General features: G+C 42.7%; 1 protein-coding gene across 3 annotated transcripts; it reads right to left on the bottom strand.

Annotated features, from left to right (window-relative positions):
* Positions 1-459: 459 nt before the first annotated feature.
* On the bottom strand, positions 460-27,077 carry kitb (KIT proto-oncogene, receptor tyrosine kinase b). 3 transcript variants are annotated; one of them, XM_012851355.3, is made up of 21 exons: positions 26,818-27,075; positions 21,829-22,104; positions 21,460-21,744; positions 19,220-19,359; positions 17,753-17,921; positions 16,713-16,902; positions 16,512-16,627; positions 15,644-15,758; positions 13,623-13,810; positions 12,990-13,096; positions 10,554-10,680; positions 8,265-8,369; positions 8,060-8,170; positions 6,311-6,449; positions 6,126-6,202; positions 5,941-6,032; positions 3,532-3,654; positions 3,112-3,223; positions 2,750-2,849; positions 899-1,004; positions 460-759 (listed from the first exon to the last, which is right to left on the bottom strand). In XM_012851355.3, exons 1-21 carry the CDS (start codon positions 26,870-26,872, stop codon positions 616-618), a joined length of 2,877 nt encoding a protein of 958 aa, XP_012706809.2. In that variant the 5' UTR covers positions 26,873-27,075; the 3' UTR covers positions 460-615. The 3 variants fall into 3 exon arrangements, with proteins under 3 accessions (XP_012706809.2, XP_021165610.2, XP_035992747.1); XM_021309935.2 differs by having other exon boundaries at positions 6,126-6,205; positions 26,818-27,074; XM_036136854.1 differs by having other exon boundaries at positions 5,941-6,202; positions 26,818-27,077.
* Positions 27,078-27,410: the final 333 nt, after the last annotated feature.

Below are 27,410 nucleotides of genomic sequence, written 5' to 3'. Positions count from 1 at the left end.
CATTTTGTGGCAAATATTTTAGTCAAGAGAGCGACGAGAAGCTCGAAACCACCTCCGTGTCTTCTCACTGATCCCTCAACAAGAATATCCGCCTAAATTTAACCACCAATCCTGTACAAAGTGTAACAAATCTCTGACAAAAAAAAAAAGAAAAGTAAAGAAACATCCCTACTGGTCAGCAGCGCCCCGTCGTCTATGCTTTAATCAGACATCATCTCTCCTTGGTCATATATGTTGTTGTACTTTCAGTCAAAGTATCTTAGGATGTAATGTAAGGCTGAATGTGAGCCAAATCCCCTCCCAGTGCTGCTGGGTGATGATGTATCTGATGTTCTGTTAGTGCTGCAGTCTGCTTTATATAGACATGCACCTGAAATACCTACCACAACAATCAATACACCAATGGGTTGAGTAATTAGAGGCTTACAGCCCAGTGAAGGCTTGTATATACACATGAGTGTGTGTGTGTGTGTGTGTTTCTGAGATGCAGGGCTGCCAGAATTCAGGGGTTATCGTTCGTAGGTTTAGATGAACGCAGCGAATGTGTGGTATTCGTTAGGAATGAGAGGCCTGTATGAGCTGTGGTAGCGGGTTTTATGCACAGGTGTGTGTATGTCAGACGTAGTCCAGGAAGACGTCGGCTGTGCTCTGCAGCAAAGGCTGGGTCTGCGCTGTGGTGCTACACGCGGAGCTAAGCCTCCGCGACGGCGTCCTCTGCTGCTCACCGCCGTCTGGAGCGTTGCTCAGCGTCAGGTACACCTGTGTTGTTGTTTTTTTTTTTTTTTTCCCCCGCAGATTTTGGTTTTGATGCAAAAGACAAAAAGAATAACAATCACGTCAGCTCTCAGTGCGACAGACGAAGCCCTTTCGGGATCAATCCTCCGTCCTCGCTGCTTACGTTCTTGGTGTTTTCTGACAGCAGCAGCTCGGTTCTCTCCACCAGTTTCCTGAAGGGAGGTCTCTTCAGAGGGTCGTGGTTCCAGCAGGACAGCATCATGTCATACCTGCCGAGGTGAGGCTGGGGTTAGTTTGTGCTCCTGGGAGTGTAATGGTTACAGCGAATAGTTGTGAATCCATATTTTACTGACCCATCTTTTGCTGCAGTTACAGCTGCGAGTCTTTTGAGTATCCAGTTGGTAAAAGGGTGGACTTCTTCGGGCTTTCTATCAAAACTCTCTCTCTCTCCTTTGTGCAGTGCACACCTAATAGCTGTCCTGTCATCAGATTTGTCCAACCTGAGCTGTGTATCTCTGCAGCTCCTCCATAGACACTAACCTCTTGGCTGCTCCTCTGCTTAATGTTCAACCTTGCCCAGCCTGTCAGTTTAGGTAAACGGCCATGTTCTCTACAGGTTTGCGGTTTATGCTAAATGTTTCCAATTTTGGATGATGGATTGCTCAGTGCCGTGATGTTCCTGAAGGCAACTGGCTGAACTGTGTTGTATTTAAAGGGTATCCAAGTAAAGTTTACATTTTTAACCGTCCTCACTAAAGTAGACAACTTTCTGTTGGTCTGCCACATAAAATCCAAATAAAAGACATTGAAGTTTGTGGGAAAAGATGTTAGAACATTCAAGAGTTAGGGACACTTTTACTAGGCACTGTGGGTGATAGATTCACTGCTAAATCCAAATAGGCGCACAATAAAGTTTTGATGACTTCTCTGTGGTAAATGCATTGCTATTTTGAAAGCACTGTATATCTAATTTGCAGATGTAGAATCATCTATTACTGTTGGTTAAAAGATGGACAAAAATGCACTCTAAATAATTCAGTTTTCAATAGAGGCCAGAAACATTGGTCATGTATTACGCATACTACTTGTTAATGATTGGCTTTAATAAAACATTACTTAAAAAAGCAGCTAAAGTTATTTAACAACACCTAAGTTGTATATGAATGTGTCCATGCAGCACTTAATACTTAAAGACAATCTTGTTCTGAATGACACAAGATTTTATTTATTTCCCTCTGGGATAAATAAAGTATTTTTTAATTGAATTATAACACCTATTAGTGTGACCAACGTCTATAACTAGCAACTGTTTTGATCACAGATAAGCTACTTCTTTATTTCTAACAAAATGTTTCTTTGAATTCTTCTTATTTTTATGTATGGGACATTTCTTAAGGGTAGAAATGCCTTTGACTGGCTTGGACACGCGGGGAATGGAGTTATAAAAGTATCTCTGTGACATTAAATGATGAACGTATACTCTTTGTCGGATCAAGTAGAACTCTTGTAAATAATATCGGGAACAGACCAACAATAAACAGGAAATGCAAATGCTGAGTTGCAGCAGTGAGACGTTTTCTGTCCTGCTGTTGCTCAAATTACATTACAGCCATTAGCTTTATGTAACGATGTCCTTGCATCTGTCTGTTGCGCTGCAGTCGCCTCATCCTCATCTGTTTTCCTCCAGAAACACCCATGTCTCGGGAGCTCTGTGCGCTGACAGTGAGCTTAGCCTTATTGAAAATGTGTAGATTATGCTTGAACAGTCTGTGCAGCCTCCAAACATCCAGTCAGAATTGGACCAGAAGCGTGTAGAGGTCTACAAAAGGACTTCTCAGCATCCTGCTAAAGGATGATTAACCAATAATGTATAGATTTTAGCCTGTATGTATAGTTTTGACCCTTTGTGGATTAGGGAAAAAATTACAACCTCAAACTTTTAGGATTAATCCTACTCAGAGACACTCCCCCACCAAAAAAAAAAACAAAAAAACCCCAAAAAAAAAACACTTACATCTCAATGGGAGCAAACTCTGGCCTGCTCATCCTCCGGCCGTCTTGAATCATCTTATAAAAGGCCGATCCCACCTGCATCCCTGGGTACGGGCTATTTCCTGCAACGCCAACACACACACACACACACACACACACAGACGCATGCTCTGTGTTATCTTCCAAATAAAAAAAAATATAGATTCTTTGAAGGCGGCTGGGTACAGTCATAATAATTGATCGCATTAGTGACTCCACTAAGTGATGCTGCTGTGCAGGGAGCGTCATCGCAGACGCTAATGGGGCTCCAGCTAGCTCAGACTGATGACAATATCGGCTCCGATGTTATGAAACGCTTGCAGAACTCTGCTAGCAAAACGTTACCCAGAGAGAAGATCTCCCAGAGCAGGATGCCGTAGGACCACACATCGCTCTCAAAGGTGTAGACGCAGTCGAAAATGCTCTCCGGAGACATCCACTTGACGGGCAGGCGAGCCTGGAGAGAGGGGGTACATTACCGTAAGGGACGCACTTCAAATGATCTACAGCTTTTTAATAATGTATGCGGTTCTTTTACATGACGAAGCATAATAATAATACAGCTGATGATGTTCAGTGAATCGATGATTAAGCACAAACATGATCCAAACATGGCAGCACTGCATTGGTCCTATGTAAAATGTCTCAGTGAAGTCTGTTTTGTAGGATCTTGGTGCGCAGACTGCGATCAGAATCACGCCGTGAAGAGAAGAGCGATGGATGAAGGGGAAATGAAGGGCGGGAACAAATGAAAGTCGCACTCACATTTCCCCGGAGCACATAACTGGCGTCGGTGGTGATGTCTCGGGCCAGGCCGAAGTCGCAGATCTTCGCCACCCTGCCATGAGTCAGCAGAACGTTTCTGGCTGCGAGATCCCTGTGGATGCACTGCGCGCAGAAACGAGGGAAAAGTGATTATTGACCTTATAACCTGTTCCCGCATCAGTCCACACAATGTGTGCGGGTAAGTCCAGGGCTGTTTCTGAAATTAAAAACACAAATAAAAACTTTTTTAAAGAAGAAAAGCACGTTCATCAAAAAATAAACATTTGTGAAAGATATGGAATGGCCTGATGCTTCATAAACTCCTGTTTGATCTTCAGGCCACATGGGCCAATAAGCGTAAAGTCACTCAAAAGAGGATAAAACAATCCCCGCCTGTGTGACTCTAAACGAGGAGGTGAACTCTTGAACTTAGTAGCTGTTTAAACATTTAGCGCCACCAAAGCTCCGACAGATGTTCAGCGCTTTGCTAAACTCTTCAGCAGGTCTTTATGTGAGAATTTCAGGGACACGCTACACTACAGAACATACCTGGGTTCAAAATTCTTTCCCAACAAAAAACTGGGAACGTACAGCAGCTTATTGTTGAATTTTGTAAACGTGATCAAACTAAAGCATTCTGTGAACTCTGGATAGATAAGCCCCCCAGAGAACAGAACACCCTGCTAGATATTACAAAGAAAGATGGCAGTGCTATAATAAAAAAAAAGAAAGTCCGAGGTCAACTAAAAGTTGGAAATATATTACATTTCCTTTGTTTCTTGCTGGTTCTCCTGTTGATCACTCAACAATGTCCAATCACTGGCTGATTATTGATACATTTCATCAGTGACTGTAAGGAGTATTGACAATGTGGTGACACAATAATGAAAACTGTGTGTCATCAGCATATGTAAGGCATGATATGTTACTTTATAGTCAGTAGAAGTCAGACTATGTAGTTAGTGAATAGAAGTGAGCCAATGATGGAGCTCTGAGGAGCACTATGTGGGGTTTTCAATTGCTCAGATTCATAGAGCCAAATTACACAAAGTAGTCCAAGTCTGCCAAGGAGAAATTAACCAGTTTAATTACCAGAAGGTTAAAGCCACTTTACCAGTCTATCAATTAATATGTTATGATTACTGGGATCAAATACAATACTGCAAAGCCAAGATGGGTTTTGATGCATCGCTGTTAAGAAACCCATTATTTCCAGTAATTATCGCTAAAATTGATTTAAAAAAATTATAGTTTAGATATAAACTTGTATTTATTCATTGTTCAAGCAAAAAGATGTTGTTTAAAGCAAGTTTGATCATTGCTGTTTTCAAAGCCTTAGGGAAATGTCCTAGATCATCGCTTTTTTTTAGAATCATGTTTTTACCAATCTGATTTGTGTCTCCGGTTCTCTTGTAGAGTGATGGATGTCCAGCATTTGATAAGGTCGGAGCATCAACTGGGGTTTTCATGGTGAAGCAAAACCACACAGCCCTGTCGAGTAAAGGTCAGCACAGTGTAATCCCCGTGTGTTCATTGTTCTTTTCTTTCGCAGCTGTTGCAGAAGACATGTTGGCTTAGAAACACCAGTAATCATTTTCTCATTCCCAAAGTTCTTTGTTTCCAATTCAGGCTTTTGGTTGAAAAGATGAGCAGCGTTGTCTCTGTTGTTTTAATTCTGCCCATAGCTGGAGCAAATTATATAGAACCAAATTAATGAATTAGCAGAACCATCCCAAAGACAAAAACATTTTAAACTTCGGTCTCGCTCTGAGTTCATTTCTTGTTATAGGATAGTTTATGTTGAAACCTTCTTTCCACGACGACGCTTTCTGAGCTGCAGCACCGGTAGCCACTATAGGACGTTAGAAAAGCAGCATTTTAAAACTCCTCTTAGGAACTGCTTAAAAAAAGTAAAGCCAACACATGACTTTTCATTGTTTATTAGCCTATTGTTGTTACTCTGCTGCAACTATGAGGCAAATGCTTTGGTGCTACTGAAAAGGTTTTTTTAATATTGGCAATGGGAATGAATGTTCTTTTGGAAGCATTATATGTTGCCAGCGTTTTAAAAATGTGCATGATTTTAAAAAGCTAAGTTATGACCTGCTGAGTAAGAGTGGTGTATACGCAGCAACCATATGGGGGAGTATACAGGTACTATAAGATTTAATGTCATGGATCGTTTCTGTCAGACAGTTAAAGGTCTCCCTGGAAATATAGTTTTCTTGCAGGCCTGGTAGTACTGTGTGTAAACAATAAATAAGCAGTAACCCTGTGCTCGTGTGTGTTAATGCATCATCAGCTGACAGCAGGCTTTCTGCACGTACGCCGGCGCTTAAGCTTTGAGATGATTTACACGCCGGCCGCAGCGCCTTTAAAGTCTCCTCTGTGCGTGTGTTAAAGCCTTACGTTCTTAGAGGTAATGTACTCCATTCCTTTAGCAACCTGGTAGGAAAAGCTGAGGAGGTCTTCTGCATCCAGAGAGAGCTCGTCTATGTAATCTACAATGAAGAGTTCGTGGTCAGCCTCAGTACAGGAAGCTACGCCGAAAGTCAACGTCCATTGCATCGTGGGTAAGAACGTGGACGAGGTACCTGACTGAGAGGATCGTTCTTTCTCAGAGGGATGCATGGGCATGTATCCTGTACCAGTTGCTGTACCAGTTGCATCCCTGCTACACACAAACACACACATATATAAATATATATACAGACTTCTGCAGTAAACTGAACCATTATTAGCGTTATAATCAAAGTGAAAAATGTGCACACATAAATACCTTGCCGGCTCCGACTGCTTCAACACGTTGCGATAGTAACCGTCCCCAACCTGGGAATTTAGGAACGACTCTCGTTTTCTTCGAAGGAAGTTGAGCAGGTCGCCATAGCAACAGTACTCTGTGATCACCAAAATTGGGCCTGGCAGGATCCAGGGATTAAAAAAGAGAAGAGAAGAAAAAAAAAAAAAACATTAAGGGAACAATAAAGAGGAGACAAAAGACGATGGAGCTGCCTTTGTGTTGCCGTTAGTCATTTTAATGACTACGTTTGACAAGTGCTAGGACATGGGATAAACTCAATAGGTTTTAACAATAAGCGTATTTAAAAGGCAAATATCTGTCAGCACATAATAACTTGTAATGAGGATCTTTGCATGCCTTGAAGACATCCCTCAAGTGCTTTATGTGTGCATAAAAATAATAGCGTGCATCCTCTTTGTTAGAAACCCATAAAAATGCTGCATCACAGTCAATAGTGAGGTCTAGGTGCACAGGTAATTGACATTGATCAATGGTAAATTAGTGACAAGCTGAACTACATCATGTCCTTTTATTGGAGCTGGGTGGTATCTGATTTAAGACAGACATTGAGCAGTCAGCGGTCGAGCAGAAAACCAGATAGAGAATGTTTCTAATCATTAAAGACAATCTCCCGAACAACACCGACTATCATTAAAGACCGAACATCATTCACTTTCAGGGCCAGATAACTTTAGTCCTAATAGAAAAACGTTACAACCTATCATGGACCATTAGACTATGATTTGTTTGAGATGTGTGTTTGTGTATGTTGATTCTTCACTGTGTTTCCTTAATGTAGTTTCCTTTTTCTACTTTTATTCAAGCACATTTTTAAAATCGTTTCCGCTCATCTTTGTTTTTTTTTTTTGTATTAAGACGTCTCCTCCTTTTAGTTCATTCTGTCCCTGAACTTCCTACTTAATGGGATTCACATTCATTAATTAAACTCACCTGTTCCTGCTCCCAGTACTCACTCCTCTCTGTAATTATACTGCTTGCGTGCTTTGTCTCTGTCACATTCTCTTGATGCCCTATCTTACGGATCTGTCCGCCTGTCTCTGTCCTCCTGTGCATGACCCAAGCTCGTCCCATGGAGCCGATTACAGACTTTGCCAACCTGCCCATCAACCTGCTGCTGCTGAGCAGGCGGCTCGTCAACGCCTGGCTCCTCAGCATTCTCCTGCTGAGGCTTTCTTGCCTCTGTTCCCTCCTTATCGATAAACCTTTTAAAGCGTAAACGCCGTGTCCAGTTGGAATATCGGGTTCTCTGACTGCTCCTGCGTAACAAGATTGGGCACCGGTGCATTACGTCTCCAAGCTTTGATTTCTTTCTCTTCACCGGACAAATTGGCATTTGAACTCTTATTTGTATGAAATCAAATTTGAAAGACAATCTAAAGACTTTTTGATCAAGACTTTTGACTTGGGTGGCTGGTGAGTTGAGGCCCTATTGGTCTACCACAATGTCTGATGTCAGTTTATTTTAGTTATTTATTCAAATTTTACATGTTTCATCGTCAAAATGTATCATTTTTATTTATCACACTGACAATTCTTTCAATATAAAATGTGTGACCATATTGTTTGGACTCAAAGATTCTGACAGAAACGTAACTAAAACTAGAGCTTTTGAAACAGGATGATTGAGCCCAAATTTTTTAAACGCTGAGAGACGTTTCAGTAAAAGTCTCCCACACGTCCTGCTTGGATTACAGCGTCTTCTCTTACCTCCGACAGTGCAGGCTCCCAGCAGGTTGACGATGTTCACGTGGTTTCCGAGATAGCTAAGAACCTTCAGCTCAGACATCAGCGCCTCCTTCTCCGTGGCGTGTGCGTTAGCTGGGAGGACGTAAGGAGAGGCACCCTCTATTTTTCTGTTCCATGTTGCATGTGTCATGAAGGCTCACCACAAAGGGCAAAGCGACAGACTTACGTTTCAGCATCTTAACAGCAACGGTTGTGACAGTATCCGCAGAGCAAAGTCCATACGCAGTGGCCCTCACCACCTTTCCAAAAGCCCCGGAGCCCAGGGTCTTACCTTTAAGAACAAAACAGCAACAGCATTTTAATTTCAAGATTTCTGAACTAAGGTTCTGTTATTACAAGCAGAATCAGAATCAGAATCAGACATACTTTAATAATCCCAAAGGGAAATTACTTTTGTTACATGCTCCAGATATACACACATTGTTATATATATATATATATATATTTACAAGCTGTCGATATGCTACTTGCAGTGGGTCATTCTTTGCATCTCCCTTTAGCATAAATCCAGATTAGTTGGTCCTGGAGGCAAATGCTAACATGTAGTTCGGGAGGAGCCAAGACCAAAGCAAACCTCAGCTGTCTTTATATAACTTTAGTCTCAAAAAGGTCACAGCGGTTTAAGAAAACACAGTTTTATGAACTTTGTAGTCATGTATGAGTATTCGCAAGGGAAATGGGGGAAGGAGGCAGTGCTCCATCCTCTGCAGAACGGAAAGCCGTTCCAGTTAAAGTAACTAAAATACATGTAAAATGGTGTAAAAAACATAATATTATACTGGTTTTACCCTAACCTGACTCCGCCAGATGTATTTCGCTCCGCCTAGCTCCACTCACATCCACCTGGGACCTTTCCATAGGAATTGCCTTTATTGAAGGCTGGGCCTTATCAAAACTCCTTGCATATGATTGGATAAGCCACTTGTCTGTCATCTTTATCAACGTGCTATTTCAACCACTCACACCGAAGCTAACCCGTGACGCTGATGAGAGCGACGCAGGAAAAAACAAAACTTTTTTTTTATGTGTTTGCGGTTCTAGTTGCACACGTTTTATTGACAGTGAGCCGACAGGAAGAGGGGGAAGACAGGCGGCAAAGCGCTGCGGGTCGGAGTCGATCCCGGGCCGACCGCGTCGAGGACTAAAGGCCTCCTAACATGGTTCGCTCTAACCGCTCCGCCACGGGCGCGCCCTGGAAAACAAAACTTGCCAAATCCGGTCGGGAGAAGGGCGAAAACATCGTTTCCACCAACAAAAGCCTTCAGAGGCGTTCTCTGATGTTCTTTTAATGAAACAATATTAGGTAGATTGGACAACACAGAAGAAATAGCAGCATCAATGTTAACACTTGCTTCCTCGATGCGAGCCACCATTGCTATCAAAACAGTCTCACGTCATGGTCGCATCACCACTACGTCACATCTATGAAACTCCAGCCCTGCGTCCTGATTGGCCAGACAATAAAATTGGTTGGAGAAATCACTCTCTATGGGAGAGGTCCCAGATGGATGTGAGTGAAGCTAGGCGGAGCGACATACATCTGGCGAGAGTCAGGTTAGTTTTACCCTGCCTTAGTTTTCAATCTACCAGTTTCATTGCCAGGAGAAACTTTACAGGTTCCATTCTCAGAACATGTTTCACAGAAGAAGATCATTGGTGGCGCGCCATTCCCTGCCTCCATTTCCTGTGTAAATAATCTGTCGCTTTCCTGAAAATGACTCCCCGGGACAAATTTGCCAACAGTTTAAAAGCTCATCAAATAGCGTGTTTTTTTTTCATAAACGGTAATGACTGTTCTGTGACTGGATTTCTTTTAGAGCAGTAGAAATCCACTCATGACTTAGCCCCTCTGAGCACGGCCATCAGCTTTAAGGGGAATGCACATGGGGAGTGTCATGGTCAAATAACGTGTCAGTTCCCGCTTTTAACAAACATTGGTCATGCTGCCATGAAGTGTACCAGGACAGGACTGATTACTGGACTCCAGTTTTATCAGAATTGTTGACACTGCTGAAAAGATGAGGTTCATAATGGGTCGTTGCTTCTTGGAGCATCCGCCAGCAACCAGAGGCAGCTGATGTGCATTTTGATTCATGTCCAATGCGCTTGAATATTTGGGGATTTTCTGGGTTTTTGTGGCACTAGTGTCTCATTTTTACAAAGTAGGCTGACAGGAAAGGGAGTTTGAGAGAGAGAGAGGGGGAAGACATGCAGCAAAGGACCGTGGAGGACTGACATGCTTTATGCTCACTACCCCTGCACCATCGGAGCACGCCAGTTGCTCTTAAAGATGTAGACCTGTATAACGTGGAATTTCATTCAATATGGAGATGAAGAGAGTTATCAGCTGCTTACAATCTCTTAACACAACTTCGCTTTAAAAATCCTGACCTATTCCTCTAAACAATGGCACAACCGTATAAAAACGGCCCCACAATAAAGGATGCAGTCATACCAAAGCGAAGCTTCTGCCGGGGAAACTCCCATTTCAGGTCATACGGCAGCTGGAGGGGGTCAATGTAGATGTAGTTGTTTCCATTGATGCTCTCGATGACCTTCCACTGAATCTGGAACTTTGGTTTCTGCGGCAGTTCGGAGAAAGAGACTTACACGGAGAAAAAAACGACATCCCCTTATCACCGTTGTCGGACTCACTTCCCAGCATCGCTCATCCTAAGTAGTTTTATGGATATCACACATACATTTGTGCTACTTTCATCGCTCTTTTCTCAAAATACCCACTGATCAATGCTCTTTATGTGATGGCTTATGTCTAGACTCCACCTGCTGCAGAGGCGCACGCTGGGGCTGAAGGAGCCTGAGTCATCCGCACGCGGTAAAAGCAGCGTGCTCGTGGAGGTGAATAATGGCTCGAGGCGTCATCGGGGTGTCAGGAAATCCTTTAACTGCACCGCGTATGCACTCCAAACGGCTGATTGGCTCCGTTCAAATTCATTAGCACACATTCATGCTGATTGAAATAACATGCTTTTCCTCTGCTGCGCAAAACTTTGTCACCACGCACAGAAAGACAGATGCCTCTGACTTTAACGCGCCCTCTGCACAGCATGGAGGCAGACCTTATTAGTCAATGAGACCAGACTCTTTGCCAGCAGCTATTCAAGCCATTTGCTTTTCTACGATGGAAACTGTGTATCAGAGCGGCTCAATGGAGTTAATTAAACAAGGGTGTCTATAAAGTGATTTGTGGGTTTGAACAGGATTAATGTCGCAGGTGTGAGATTTACGGCCGCTGATCGTGGGGTTACAGTTGCAGTTATAATAGGCTGGGTACAGTCAAGGTGAAAAGCAAGCACATCCTTCTTCAGCTCTAAAGGTTTTACATACTAGGCTTTAATGAGAGTAATTATTTTCTCACCAGGTGTTAAAATTAGACAAACATACTCAATCGGATGAGCAAAAAGACGTGAGTTTGTACGTTGCTCAGTGACGCGTCTACGGAGTAACTCGTTATCTATAACCTCTTGATCCTGTTCTGGGTGCAGCTGTGTTTGAGCCAGAGGGAGGGTACGGCCTGGACAGGTCACTGGTCCATTACTGGACCGACACAAAGACAAAACCATTCCAGAAACCATTGCACTTTCTGACTTAGGGCCGACCATTTGTGACCTGAACGTTTCTGGAAGAAGGACCGATGCTGTGTCTGGTATGGCCTGGACAAACACTCGCATACACACGCTCACCTCTAAGGGAAATTTAGAATCATGATTGGCCCATAGCCTTTGGTTGCTTTTGAGATGCCAACTCTTTTTTTGATACCTTACATTTCAATTTCCTACATGTGTTTTATTCATGTACAGCACTTTGTGAGCTGTAGTTTCTTTTGAAGCTGTTGATGAATAAAGCTGGCATGCTATGGTACAGTAGTTACGGCAGTAGCATGACAAACATTCAGCTAATTTGGATTTTCTTCAAGCCATAAAGATTTGCTACCAGAGTTTACAATCTTTGTCGATTTGTAAAATAGAAAAAAACTAAACTTTAACACCTGGACCCATGACTTCACATTTAACACTAGGATGCCTATTCAAACAGAGGAGGTCCTTTTTGGACCAATGACCTCAAGGTGCCAAGGTCATGTGACCCTGACCATGACTCTTCCACTCCCATGCTTTGGATATAGTATACACACATATAGAGAGAGAGCGAGAATGAGATAGAGAGAAGAGAGCGAGAGAAGAGAGAGAGAGAGATATAGAGAGAGTAGAGAGAGAGAGAGAGAGAAGAAAGTATAGAGAGAGAGTAAAAAAAAAAGAATAAGTTGTTGCCATAGAGATGATCAGAGAGCGACTGATAAGTATACATATATAGATCGATCGTAGAGAGATAGAGAGATAATAGAGAGATAGATATTAATAGAGTATATATAGATAGTAATAGTAAGTCCACTGATATATTATAGATGGATACACATATATATATATACATATATATATATATATACATATATATATATATATACACACACATATATATATATATATATATATATATATATATATATATATATATATATATATATATGGCAAAAAATTTTTTTTTTTTTTTAGCATAATACTACATTGGCAACTTTCTTGAATATGCAAAATCAGAAAATTGCCCAAACCTTTGGCAGATCATGTTTACTTTGTCATTACATGTAATAAGCAGCATCCTACTTTATTCCTATCTAGGGAGAAGCAGAAGAGACCAAACTTAGCAGCTCTACACACTGCCTGTGTAGTTTAACTTCACTTTTACACCACACGGTGTTATGTGGACATATTTTTGCTCATCAAGATTGTATTTGCCGAGCTTTTAACGCTGACGAGAGAAAGTGAAACCTTTGATTTGGAAGAAGGGTGCACCGCATACGTACGTGTGATCTCACCTGCATATACTTATAGAAAAGCACCACTAGAATGAGGCTGAGGAAGACACCAGTGGCCACCATGCCAGTTAGAAGAGGTGTGAAGAGTTTATGGGGGACAATGCGTTCTGTGAAAGTAACACACCCACACGAGATGAAATTAGAAATCACATGGATGAACAGAATGGCAGTTGAAAACATCTACAGTATCTGCGTCGTTCACCAGATGCCCCTTTACCCTCAGCTAAAGCGTGTTCAAATGACTGATTAGTACAAAGGCTTCTAACTTGTTCCTACAAAGGTGTCAGTACACACACACACACACACACACACACACACACACACACACAGACGGAGCCTGAACTTCCTCTTCCGCCCCCCCCCCCCGTAACGGCAGACAGCTGCAGCAGTGGTGTTTGTGTGACAGGGATTAGTAAATCGACGCCACATAATCCCAGCCTGCATAGTCAGCACGCAGTAATCTCGTTCAATCCGTACCCAGTAACCACACACCTGGCCCCTGCAGAGCCAGGGTCAATGGGTTGCTGTTTGTGTGATGTAGACATACCCCCCCCCCCCCTCCTCCCCGCCCCCCGTCTAACTGTATCGACCCTGCGCGGGTACGGATTGTATTTGAGGTGGGAAATGTGTTACCGCTGATGGAGAACAGAGTGTAGGCTTCCTCTCCCTCCGTTGAAGCCACACATTCCAGAGTGTGGTACTGAGCGTGCTCACTGCTGACGTTCAGCCGGCTCTCCACCTCACTCCTGCCGAAGGCCGACTGCGACAAGGTGGCAACCTCCGGGGTCTCCCACTGGGTGGCATTGGGCAGGTGGGAGCACCTGATGAGATACAGAATTCTTTATCGATCTACGTTTTAATCGACATTTGACCCGCGTTAGCAGGTTTTCTAAACTCGAAGATGACACAAATAAAAAGGTTACAGTAAATATCTAAAAATAGGAAGTGTGCTGTGAATTTGTATTCAGCCCCTTTGAGTCTATGCTTTATAAAACAACTTTAGCTTCAATCATCGCTTTACACTTTATGAAACTAAACTTTTTTCACCCATCCTTTATGAAATAGCTCAGACTGATTAGAAATTATCTTTAATCATCAATTGTCATGCCTTTCCACCAATTGTCCCGTCACTTTATCCCCACAGCGTGATGATGTCATCAAACAATTCATCTTTAGCCCCATGTGACCAGAGCATCTTCTTCCTCGTGCTTGCTGTGTCCCCTACATGTCTTGTAGCAAACCAACACCTTTCTTCTTGCCACTCTTCTGTAAATGCCAGATTTGTAGGGTGCACAGCCAATAGTTGCCCTGTCAGCAGATTTTCCTATCTGCGCTGTGGATCTCTGCAGCTCCCCAAAAACTTTCCGTGGCTCTCTTATCTACTTCTCAGATGAATACTCTCGTTGCGGGGCATGTGAGATTAGGTGGACAGCCACGTTCCGAGTCCGTCTTCAGATTTGCAAAACGTTGGATATTGTTTTATAACCTATAAAACCTAACCCTGCTCTAAATGTCTCCACAACTTCCTCCCCGACCCGTCTGCTGTGTTCTTTGGTCTTCACGATGGTCTTTGCTCCAAAACGTTCTCTAACAAACATCTGAGACCAGAGAAGCTAGATTTATCCTGAGATTCATTTAAACACACGTGGGTTTTGTTTATCACTTAGATGACTTCTGAATTCAGCTGGTTGCCCTTGATGTCATTTAAGGCCATTAGAGTAAATGGAGGCAAATACAAATGCATGGCAGATTTTTCAGATTCTCATTTGTAATACATTTACTTTCCTTCCGCCTTACAATTATGCACTACTTTGTGCTGGTTTATCATATAAAATCCCAGTAAAATACAATGAAGCTTGTGGTAGTAAGAAGACAAATAGACAAAACGTTCACATCCTTTGTGTTTGCTGGATGTCGGAACTGATAGTATCAATTTGTTAAAAATAGCTAGAAAAAAGGCAACTGGTCTTGCTAGCGATATATATATATATATATATATATATATATATATATATATATATATATATATATATTACTATGATTAAAGTACTTTTTGGCATCATGTTAGGCATGTGTGCAGGTTCTGGCTATTTTTGTGTGTTCTGTGGGCCTAAAAAGCTGTTAACCATCTCGTTCAGCCTCCTTGAGCATTTTCTTCTTTTAGATAGATAACTGCAGAAGTGAAAATGAGCTATTTTTTGATTTTACTCCAAGTGATCCGTGTAAGATTACTATTTAAGAGGGTAGTAACACCAAAAAGCACATTTAAAACATCTTCAGATGATTATTTCTGGATGTGTGTTCTGCCTTAACGACGGCAGGAAAACAGCCACCCATTAACTCTTTACCATCACAGCGGTTTTATGACGTTTTAACTGCTTTACGCGGACAATTATTACTGCAGATAATCAGTTTCTGCAGATCCGCTAACCTTTCTGTTGTATATGATTGTTAGACCCCCGCCTCACCAAGCATTTGAGAAGCTGTAATAATCCCACATAGGAAAGAGACGAGGAGACAGATGGCTGTGAACCAACAAGGCAAAATGTGACAAAGAATTGTGCCAGATTGTCTTTCTGGCGGCCACATCAGCTAAACTATCTAAAACAGGCAAACAAAGCGATATAAAAACATTCAATATACAGTTTACATACCTTGTGCGGGGCAGCTCACAGAAGTACCAGCTAATTTTAGGTACTGGATAACCAGCGGCGATGCAGCGGACCTGACCATCGACTGGCCCCTCCTGGGCAATGATAACAGGCTTACCTTACAGTAGAAAAAAGACATAGAATCACAGTAAACACTAAGGTATCCACGTAGCACCATGTTTGGAAAATAGTAATGGAGGATTCGGACTTTATCAGTTTGCTGCCTTTTGTTTCCCAGAAATTCTGTCACCATCCCTGCTACTTATCCTTGGCATTGCATGTTTGATTAGAGGATTCAGGTTTTTTTCTCTGAAGTTGAGATTTCATGTTCCAAGTTGAAAAATACATACAGGACACTTTCCTGAACCTTTCACCAAAAACCATTATGGCTGCTGTTTTCCTGTGCATTTGATGCCCCGTACCTCAATAAAGACTTTCATGCAGGCAGTACTGATCCACCTTTGTAAGCCAGCATATTTGTTTTGTGTTAAAATAAATAAAAAGGGAAAGAAGTAGTTTGTGTTGCTAATAGTATTCAGCCTGTCACTAAGCAGAGCGGTCAGCATCCCACTGGGTTTCTGGTCTGTGACTGGAATGCAGTTAATTTTGGTTTGGGGTCATTCCCACATCCATGTTACCGTTTGGAGGTAAATGAGAGACCACCACTTCTTAGTTCACTGGTGTCTGTCTGAGTTTATTCTGGGAGCTGTCAAAGTATTCCCCCTCAGCCCTTCTCCTTTAGTTTCTGTCTGATCCACTCATCGGTTGAGGGAACTTTGCTCTCTTTTGTATTTGTGACGACAACATTAATTCTGGGTCAGGTTAACACTCTGGTCTCATTATGCATCTAATAAACGAGTGGGCTACTTACTGTTAACGTAGACGTGAAATAAATGGTCAACGGACGCGTCTCCGTGACTGGCCGAGAATGTGTAGACCCCGCCCTCGGAGCCGAGAACCCTCACCAGTCTCAGCTGGCTGACGAACCTGGAGAAATGAACAGACTTAAGCGTTTGCCCCACGGCAGGCAGATTTGCCCTGGAAGCGCAGTTGGGCCCTGAATGTGGCGCACCTATATTTACGCCGGTGGACGGTGATGACGTGTTCTGTGGTGTTGAGGACGTGCTTGCCGTTGTAGGACCAGGACATGGAGCGCGGTGCGGGATAGGCGTCAAATTCCACACTGAGCGTCAGGCTCTCCCCTTCTTTGACGTCGGCTTGGACCAGACCCGGACTTCCTAAGACTGTAATGAACCCCTGATCTGAAGAACAGAGAGACGTTGCTTTGTTGGGACCGTGCTGCTTGCACAAAGACCGTTTGAAATCATTTGGCAGCACTTCTGAGTCATCCTTCCTTTGGCTGAGTCATATCTTGAACAAATAATCACAGTGTACAGTTGTGACGTAGTTTGAGTAGTAAAGGACGTTTCCCCGAGGCACCAACTGTAGATTTGCATAATATGCAAATAAATTATGTTACTTTGGGATCTGTGGATCCCCCTCACAGGTTGTGCTCCACAGGATCTGTTCCTGTAAACATGATGATGGTCAGGGGCGGTTCTAGACAGGGGCCAACAGGGGCCAGTGCCCCTGTAGAACTGGTCCTCGCCCCTCTTATGGCCCCTGTACTGAAAACATGATATTAAATTTCTTAGGATGATAAATGCTGACAAAGATACCGTGACTGACTGGTCATTTGGATCAGTTGTATTTTTTACATTTATGATTTTACCCAATAATAAAATAACAAAATAATAAAATAACAAATATACAAAAATAACAATAATTAAAAAATTAAGCTGTTTCACGTTAAGCCCCCGCTGTATTGAGATAAGATCATGGGTCTGCCACCTGCAGTTCCAAAGCCACAATTGGCTCTTTGACTTACTTAATAAATTAAACTATGAAAGGTTGACCTGTTTATTCCCCCCCTCCCCCCCCCAATCTTTTGTTTTGTGCCCCTGTGAAAAAACACTGGCCCCACCCTGGCCCCCCTGCTAAATTTGGTCTAGAACCACCACTGATGATGGTGCATTTGAGATGGAGATGTAGGCTTTGCCCATGCACATGCAGGTCACCTCTGTAAAGCAGCTAACCAGCTGTAGGACTTACCACGTACGTCCAGCTGCACTGCTGCATCGCTGTGTCCTTTTTCATTCTCGGCGCGGCAGCGGTATATTCCAGAATCGGATGGTTTGACGGTCTCGATGAGGAGCGTGGATGAGCGCAGATAGCCTCGGGAGCTCGGAAGGATGCGTGAGTTCCGGTTCTCTTCTGGACTCTGTGGATAATTAGCGTCAAACATGCCACATCATGCAAATCTGTTTGTAATGCAACAAAACCTCATGTGTGACAGTTAAGAAATCGTAAACTTTCTAACCCTCTGACTCCACCAATCAGAGGTTGAGTTGATAATTAGTTGCATTACTTTTTAAAGCAAATATAGATGTGGTTGCTTGTTATAGTAATAAAAATAAACCTGTATAAAGTATGTTTTTTAGTTTGATTTTGGTTTTATAAAAAAAGATGCATAAAATCCCGGCAAAACAAGCTTGCTCCTAATCTCGGCAGCCATCTTGGTGCTTCCCTGCGCCTGCAGTAGTTACATCTGAGTGTTATACCTCTATCTTTTGTGAGCCCCCCGCCCACACTCACAGAGTACTTTTCACTTGTTTTATATTTTCAAAGTAAAAAAGAAATAAAAATACTTATTAACATTAAATATGACCACTAAATCATGTCACTACATGGAATCTCTGCAACACAAACTGAGCTTGAGTTTAGTTTAAATGCTTGGTCTGCTTTTATAAAAGTAACATTACTAGCTTACTGCTCTAGGAGATGTTTGAAATACCAGAAAAAAGAGCAACACGTGAGACTTGTTTGCAGATAAATGGTTTATGTTCTGGCCCTTAATAAATCTGATCTCTTTATGGTGCAAAATAAAACTTCCAATTGAATCAAATCCTGCTCTTTCTGTCTGAGTTAGTTGTTTTTTTCCAAACATTTTTTTAACTGTTTGAGTTTGCTCTGCATTAGCTTCTGTTCTTCTTTGACTTTGGTTTTTAATTTTTTTTCCCTAAGACATCAAAACAGCAAATTTTCCCCGCCACCTGTGTCAGTAGCCGTTCAACCCAATTATAAACCAGCTTAAATGTTTTTCGGTGCAACAAACACTAAACTGAGTTACATTGTCATTTATCAACAACCCTCCCTATACCTGCCAAATATTAATATAAAAAAAAGATGATCGCGGTCATCTTTCACTGATATAAACTCAATATTCTAAACATAAACACTGAAAACTGCTGTACACACTCACTACAATACCTAATTAGTTGCAACATTTCAAAATCAACTAACCTCTTCTAACATCCTGTGGTGGCTAGCTGTACTGCAGTTTGATCTAGCAAGGCATTGAGGTGCATGGGTTGCTTTCATGTTACCCGTTTGGTTTCCACACAGTTAAACCTCTGGGTATTTGCGCATCCACATATAGTAATATTCCATAAAAACCATTTAACCTGAAGCAGAGAAACAACCAGCCTTCTCAAAATAAATATTCACCATTAATCTTACCGCTGCTGAAGGGAAGTCCCAGTTAAGCTTGAGGTTTGAGTTGACGTTGGTGGAGCTGCAGTAAAGCTCGAATCGCTCTCCTGTCTTCAAGATGACCGTGTCCTTCTGGGACAGGCTGATCGTTGGGTGCAGGTCCGGCACTGGGACATGGGACACAAAAGCAACATCCTCTTAGCTGTATATTTAATGAGGTCAAACACATCAGCAAACTGGGATCGCAGCTCTACAGATGTAGCCTTATTATACCAATTACATGATCACTGAGGCTTTTTGAGTTACCTTTTGTACATAATGTTTGCATTTTATTGCAATATCTCTATCAGGGAGCTTTAGCAACACCGCTAACACAAATAGCCCACATTGAAAGCGTGATGAGTGAAAATCATGTTCACACACCCAAGAAAAACAATCCGCAGAGGGCGTGTGACCAGCGGTTTGTGCTCACATGACAGCACACAAAAAGCTCAGTGTGTGTGAGTCTGCAGACGCTTGTACGGCCATAAATGACATGATTTATTTCCACAATCAACTGCCTGCGGAGCTCAGATCCTGTTTTTTTTTTCTTCTTCTTCTTCTTCTTTTTTTTTCTGCTCGTACGGCAGCAATTCTGTTTAACCCAAACACAATCTTCACACTCTGTTACACAGCTTTGTTCAAATCCCTCGGCTCCTCCTTCCCACACGTCTCCTCCCCTCCTCCCCATCAGTCTTAAGGACACTATCGTGACGCCTCCCCCAACCCTCCTCCCTGTCTCCACGTCGACACGGTCCTCTGGGAGGAGAGCAAGTGTTGATGCAGTGCCGAGGACGGGAGGACAATAGGCCTCGGCTTTTGTCTTTGGACTGATTACCAAAGTCTTACAGCTTTTAAAGTTGATTTTAGAGACGCTTGTGTCTCTATAGTTCCACTCAAACTTAACTGTGCTTTTTATGCATTACCATGAACTTCACTTGATGATCCAGCATCTGACACATTTTTTTAATCCATGTATCAGAATTGATCTTGTGTGTATATGTTGGCTTTCTTAAGGATTTAATCTTGTTTAGCCAATATGATGATGAATCTGGCTGTTCTGTGAAAGCATCAGTGGTTGCTGGACAACATTATTGGACAAACAGCACCGTGAAGAGCGAGGAACACTGCAGACGAGCCAGGGGTAAAGTGGTAGAGAGGTTTAAAATGGGGTTAGGGTCTAAAACATCTGACAGAGCACTAAAAACGAGAGTATCACACAACTTGCAAAGCTACCGAGAAATATATAACAGACGTGGCTTCAAACAGCGAAACAGACAAAAAAGGTCCACGGTACCTGCAGAGATCCACAGATCAGTTGGGAGAATGTATTGAAAGGACAATTGTTGTCCAAACACCATAAATGTGGTGTTTATGATCCAAAGTAGTCCGATTTGCAGTTTGTCCAGAGCCGTTGGGGACAACGCAGACAGGGGGAATGAGCGCTCGGGTCAGATGGGACCAAGATTTAGCTTTCTGGTCCGCAAGCAAAACGCTGTAATGCAAGAAAACTGCCAATGGGTAGACAGAAGCGCACACAGCACAACTTTCCAGCATTTAGTGACAATGCTTCAATCCCACTTGGGTCTTTGTCAGATCAAACATCTGCCCATACAGGGATACTCCACAGAGATAATATCCTTCAAGCTTATTGGACCCCAATTAATATGATCTACCAGCAGTGGGACACTTGCAGTTAATTTGGTGGGGCGATGCAACAGTCCCCGCCAAAACATCCATCTCCCCCTCATCCTACTTGACAACACAAAACTGAAGGTTTTATGACAGCATATTTCATTTCATCAATGTTTTTCCCATTTCAATATCAATTATTGTTGTTTTTTTTTTCGAGTTTATAAGCCCCGCAGGACTGTTTAGAGTAGCTGTGATGCTGCCGTCAGCCCATGCATAGAAGGGAAAAGCTTCGGCTCTTGAAAATAAAAAGTGATCCGATAACAGCTAGTGAAGGGTGCCTCTCTGAGCTGAAAAGCAAATTCCCTTTGCCTGGGAAATACACTGTAAATCTTGCTTTCTGCAAACATGGCTTCCTTTCCACACATCCCGTACACAGAGCACTCAGTCTGTTCCTTTCTCTCCTCTCTAACTTCATCGACACCCATGGGACAAGTCTAGTGAAGCTATGCCAGTTGGAATACTAATGCGAAGGCCTTCAGGCAACGCGAACCACATGTTACGCCTCCCTCTCCCGCTTCCCGTTTTTCACTCACCGGGTTGAACATCCACGGTGTACGAGCTGGACGTGACTTTGTCTCCGCCGAGCTGTCCCGCACACACGTAACAGCCCTCAAATTCCTTCCTGGCATTCCTGATGACGATGCCTCGCTGCAGGGCGCCACTGTATGCCATGCCTGAGGGCAGCGGCTTCCCGCCACAGGTCTCCAACGTCAGGTTGGTGACCTCGGGGTCGGTCACAAGACACGGGATGACGCAGTCCTCACCCGCCCGCACCAGTATGCTGGTCACCATGATGGGCTGGAAAGCATTCTGAGGGTCTGGGGGAATTCGTTAGATGAGATACTACCGCTACAGAGGTACAGCAGGGATTAAGGGGATTTGCTCACGGCTCGGGCGCCTACCTTTCACATAAACGTAAACCGAGCTGTGCTCCAAGGTGCTGTTGTTGACGCACATGTACAGACCCATGTGGTAGGGGTGAACCGTGGATATCTTGAGAGAAGCTGACTGGCCCTCCTCCAGCTTCGCCTCCAGCCTGCGGGTCTTCTCCCTCTGCCACCTCAACACGGACGGGGCACCGGACGCCGTGGTGTTGTCGTGGCAGCGCAGCTCCAGCCGACCCTTCTTGGGAACCACGATGTGAGGCTCGCTGGGGTAGATGACAGGTTTGCTCCACGCTGAAACAGAGGGCAAAAGGGAAATCAATGAGCTTAAGGACAAATCAGGAAGATCCTCTCAATAGATTCAGGTCATTTAGTTGATTGGACAGTGCCTTGCAAAGGTATTGATACCATTAACAATTTGTCATGCACGGGCTTCAAAGCGTTTTATTGAGTTGTTATTTGAAAGACCAACACAAAGTAGCACATATTTCTGAACTGGAACTTTTACAAGTCCAGAAGATCACATTTTAGAGACTCAATTAGATTTCAGTTTGGACCTTGACTTTGAGCATGCTTAGAGCATACCCACACTACCCCTCAAAGTCTGCACTTTGACTAGGCCATTCCAACACATTTAAATGTTTCCCCTTAAACCACTTGAGTGCTGCTTTAGCAGTCTGCTCAGGTCATTGTCCTACTGGAAGGTGAACCTCCACCCCAGCCTCTGACAGGTTCTGCTCAACACCACCCCGGTATTTAGTACTATCGATCTTTCCCTCGACTCTGACCAGTTTTCCAGTTGTCCCTGCTGCTGATAAGCATCCCCGGGGCTTTTTTTTCCTGGCCACTCTTCCATAAAGCCCAGCTCCATAGAGCGTACGGCTTATTGTGGTCTTGTGGACAGGACCACAGAGCTGCAGAGCTCTCTGCTGTAGAGCTATGCAGCATCTTCAGGGTTCTCTTTGATTAATGCCCTCCTGGCCCGACCTGTGAGTTCTGGTGGGCGGCCGTCTCTTGGCAGGTTTGTTGTGGTACCATGTGCTTCCCATTTGAAGATACTAGATTTAATGGTTCTCTGGGGGAACATCAAAGATTTTGATTTTTTTACAACCCCACCCTGACTTGTACTTCTCAATAACTTTGCCCCTGATTGTTTAGAGAGCTCCTTGGTCTTCATGGTGCGATGCCTCTTGTTTAGTGGTGCTGCAGCCTCTGCAGTCTTTCAGGAAAGGCGTGTTTATACTGACAGGTGATCTGACATTTAGATAGCACACAGGTGGACTTCACTAATTCTGTCACTTTTAGAGGTAATTAGCAGCACCAGGACTTTTTAACCTTTTCTAAAAAACATTTGTTGTATCCTATTTTTCTCATTTCACTTTACTAACTTGGAGCATTTTGTGCAGATCCATTCCATGGTACAAGAAACATTTAAAAAATTGTAGGTTGGAATGTATCAAAATAGGTAAAAAGTCAAAGGGGGGCACTGTAACTGCGTTAAACGTGTACACCACGTTATCGTCTCAACTGTCTGCTGGGTTCCTTGGTCTTCGTGATTCTGTTTGTTCACTAATGTCCTCAAAAAACCTCAGAGGGCTTTACAAAACAGCTGCATTTATATTGAGGTAACTTCCACCTGCCACTTCATGTTAGACTACGGTTATAAACTGTGAAATGTTAAAAAAGTTTAAGTGGTTTGAATATGTTTACAACACATTGTGTTAATTGACTTTTTATTTGTTCACAATAAAGATGCAATAAAGAAAGTTCTGGTGTACTAATGAGACAGATTTGAGAAGTTGTAAAGGAATCAGTGCTGGTATTTCTGCTTGGAAGACATCAAATTTTATTGCAGTTTTTCTTCCATTTCACAAACTAAATGATTCATGGACTGACCAGGGTGGAACAAAACCAAACCCAATTGAGGGGCAATGATGTGATAGATAAATAGGATGTTATCTCTGGCACAATGCCCCTTTAGGACAGGCTGCTTTTTAACCACCACAGCTCAACTGAACAATCAATATTTATGAGCAGACCTACCGCTGAGTAATCATGCATTAAGCCTCTGTGATCCATCCCTTAAAGATGAATACAGCCTAAACCAACATTTTTAGTTTCAGTTAAGCCCCCATCAGCCAGAGATTTTTCACATGATAAGCAGCATTTCAAGAGCAAGATTTTCATGTGACTGTGATGCCTCAGGGCTGGAGTGGAGCTCTGAAGGAGCATCTGGATGCTCTCCCTCCAAAACATCAATAGACTATCTGTGTTTACGCTGGCAGTGGGCGCATGTCTCCCGGCTGATCGGCCTGTTTGGAGAAACATGCCGTTTAGGCTAAAGGTTTCGTGTAGAAACCTGAAGCTTTTCTGTGAGTCAACATGTTTATTTTGGCAAAATAAAAAAGGATGGAAAAAAATACCACAGATAGGGTGTTGGTCAAATTTCCACTTTCGTAACCTCACATTGGCATTTTCTTGTGCCATACTTAATTTACCCGCAAAGAAACAATTTCATACCCATCTACTCACCCATGGTTTATAAGTTGATTTTCTTCACATCTAAATATTTTTCAGGAATTTCAAAGGTAAATGGATACACATTCAAATTTCAGATACAGTTTGTCTTATGCAATTTACTATCAGAAATCTTTGTATTGCACTCTATTTCTATTTACCCAGATTGGGCGAGTTGACAGATTAGAACCCTACCAAAATGATTCAAATTGACCCCCCCCCATTCTGGTAGATAACATTAACTGGAGTCACATCAGCCTTGCGTCTTAGAGTGGTGAGTAATAAATTATCAGTAGAGGGCACCATTTCAGGCACGAAACAACCCACAGCATAGGTACGAAAGGGCCAGCACTCAAACAGGATCCACGTTGTCGCAGATGATCCTACTTCTGACTGGAAATACTACCAAAGCTGCAAAGGTACCAAACAGCAGCGGAATGACCAGCCTCCAGGCTATATGTCCTGTGGCAAATGGCAAAAAAAAAAACTACCAGACGAAACGGGTGAAACCGTTAAGGAACAACCAGCAACCAAATGCTTTCCACCTCCCTTGACAAATGGCTCCATTTCGTACCCGTCAAACAAACGTAGTTGTTTTTATGGTCTTTCTGCTGCACTTTGAGTTTTTTTTTTAATCTACATTAAAAAAATTATATAATTTTCTTCAAAGACAGCCAAAACTGCAAAGGTATGAAACCAAGAAAGGGGAGGGGTGGGGGGATAGCCAGCAACCCCAAGGGATTCCGGGTAAATTTCACCACCATATAAGAGATGTAACAAAGTTTTCAAATGATTAACCCTCTGGTGCATAGCGGTCACCACAGAGGACAGCTGTCCTAAATGCAGTGGTTTCTATGTTGGTATTGCATATCAGTCCTTAGATTGCTCTCTACTGCTCCCCTCCACTGAGGTTAATTCAGTGGCAAGTTGTTGTAACTACAAGTTAATGTCATCGGAGTCCAAAATGGCCGGCAAACAGACACACTCAATGACCACTCCTGGAATATCCTCTCAATCCTTCTATTCGAGGAGAATCCTAGAGGTAAAAAAAAATATGCTGACATGCAGGAGTATCTAGGTAACAATATTATTAACTTAGTTTGGAAAATCTTATTTCACGTAAGTAGGAAATTGCGATTAACCATGTGTCCAACACAGTGGACATCAATGCATTGCTGACTATATTTTTTAACATGAGTCATGTAGTTGGCCCTAGCTCACCCAAGTCAAGAATGCAAACAGATGCCATGATGCTGCATGCACAAGGAGGACCAAATACATCTACAGGCAGTGCCATGTGGCACTGTGCCCTGGATGCTTTGCCAATTTTCATGTAGCCTAGGAGTTAGGAAAATTAGTTAGGAGAGAAGTTAGAAGAGGAGTTGTTTGATGAAGATTGTTCTCTTGGAGTTGTTTGATAAGGATTGTTCTCTTGGTTTGGATTAACAGAAAGGCTATAGAATGTTAGAGCGTATATGAAAGCATGTTCAAGTACTTTTCAAAGCCCCCAATGGAATATGTGGTCATGGATTTATGATCAAACTCAGATTAAATTATTCTTCAGTTAAGTTCATACTGTTCTATGTTGAGTGCTGAAGCACATGAAGCAAGACAAACCTGAAATCTAACTAAAAAAAAAAAAAAAAAGTTCATATTTGTTTTTTTCATGCCCTAAGAAGAGTAACAACACATTTTAAAAAAAAATCTTGACTCAGAGATTCATAATTCATGCATCAGAAATTGCACGTAGCGTACACGTGAGATTTCATTTCCTGTTTCTATTTCCATTACTTTTACAAATAATCAAGAACAACAAAACCAAAAGAATCGAAAGCCGTGATAAATATGAACGAAATGACTTGTTCACTGGTTTAGACGACGAATTATCCCGGAGCTGATCTGCCGGTGGAGCGTGGTGTGCGCCTTTTTTTTTTTTTTGTTCTGGTCACACAACCTAATCCCCGTCATTTCAGAGGGAGCAGCCTAAATAATTAATGGTTGTTTCAAACAAGTCACGCACGGACACACACCTGTTGCCCTTTAGGAAAGGCTTTTACGCAAACGCGTCCTTTGCGCACAACAAACCAAACGATCTCTTTATGCATATGAGCCATATAACAAATGACCTGAGCCGGGGGGGTCTGGGGTGGGTTGAGTAACAGTCTCTCCCGGAACAATGTGGGAACTGTTGCCTATGTAAACCACATCTGTGAGATAAATGGAGAGGAAGCTATGAAAAACAAACAACTACAAAAAGAAAAAAAAAAGAAAATAACGCCAAAGGGTATCACAGTTTGATAATGGACAGCACAATGTCTGATAAATAGACAGTGTTAGAAAGCAGAACACTTGACTTTGATTTGGGAGCGGGAAGGTTTGGATAAATACGCAGCATTGATAACTTGCACATTAATTGGGCACAAAGTCTGTAGATGTAAAGAGATAATACACCCTACTGTACCCAAACAACAGCAAAAGTGTTTTTCTTACCTGCAAGGGGGAGCAATATCAAATACGAGGCAAAAACAACCCAAGGGCACATCATTATTAGGCAGTTTACGCGTCTTTTTTAATCTACTCCATGCGTTTCAAGCGCACAAATGACCATCCCGGGCTGGCAAACAGCAGATTCCGTCCACAGGCACAAGGACACAGAGCAGGTCCATCCACAGAGAGGAGCGCACGGACGCAGCGGTGTCCTCCTCTACTCCGACTCTCTCCTGATGGAGCTCACGCTGAGGCACTTAAAGGCACAGTCTCCTCTGCTCCGTGCGCTGGATGGCTGCCACTCCTCTCCACACTGAGAAAACTGCTGGGTTAAAATACAAACCCTTGTGGTTTATTTTGGGAACTGGATCGTTGGTAACAATATTGACTGATCCAGGCCTCTGTTGATTTAACACAACAGGGCTTGGTTTTTGGATTTGCATGTGCTGGGTTAGGTTTTCATAAAAAAGTGTTCAAGTGACAAATGTAATTTAACAGTAATATTAACAAAGTTGAACTTGAACAGAAGAACCCATACACTGGATTGCCATGATGTAATGGGCCAAAGTGAATGATCCATGAATTTTCTAAACCCT

Source organism: Fundulus heteroclitus, chromosome 5, assembly GCF_011125445.2.
Source record: "Fundulus heteroclitus isolate FHET01 chromosome 5, MU-UCD_Fhet_4.1, whole genome shotgun sequence".
NCBI classification, from domain to species: domain Eukaryota; kingdom Metazoa; phylum Chordata; class Actinopteri; order Cyprinodontiformes; family Fundulidae; genus Fundulus; species Fundulus heteroclitus.
Note: the sequence above shows the minus strand (reverse complement) of the source record. Positions and strands in the feature narration are given on the sequence as shown.

What these genes read in the sequence shown, in the direction of transcription:
- kitb (XM_036136854.1), bottom strand. Translation starts at nt 26,872, where the DNA reads ATGATGTGCCCTTGGGTTGTTTTTGCCTCGTATTTGATATTGCTCCCC. An exon ending in GTCCACCGGCGTAAATATAG is followed by an intron (nt 16,628 to 16,712) that starts GTGCGCCACATT and finishes TCATTTCTCCAG; the next exon opens with GTTCGTCAGCCAGCTGAGAC. An exon ending in CACTCTGTTCTCCATCAGCG is followed by an intron (nt 13,097 to 13,622) that starts GTAACACATTTC and finishes TTACTTTCACAG; the next exon opens with AACGCATTGTCCCCCATAAA.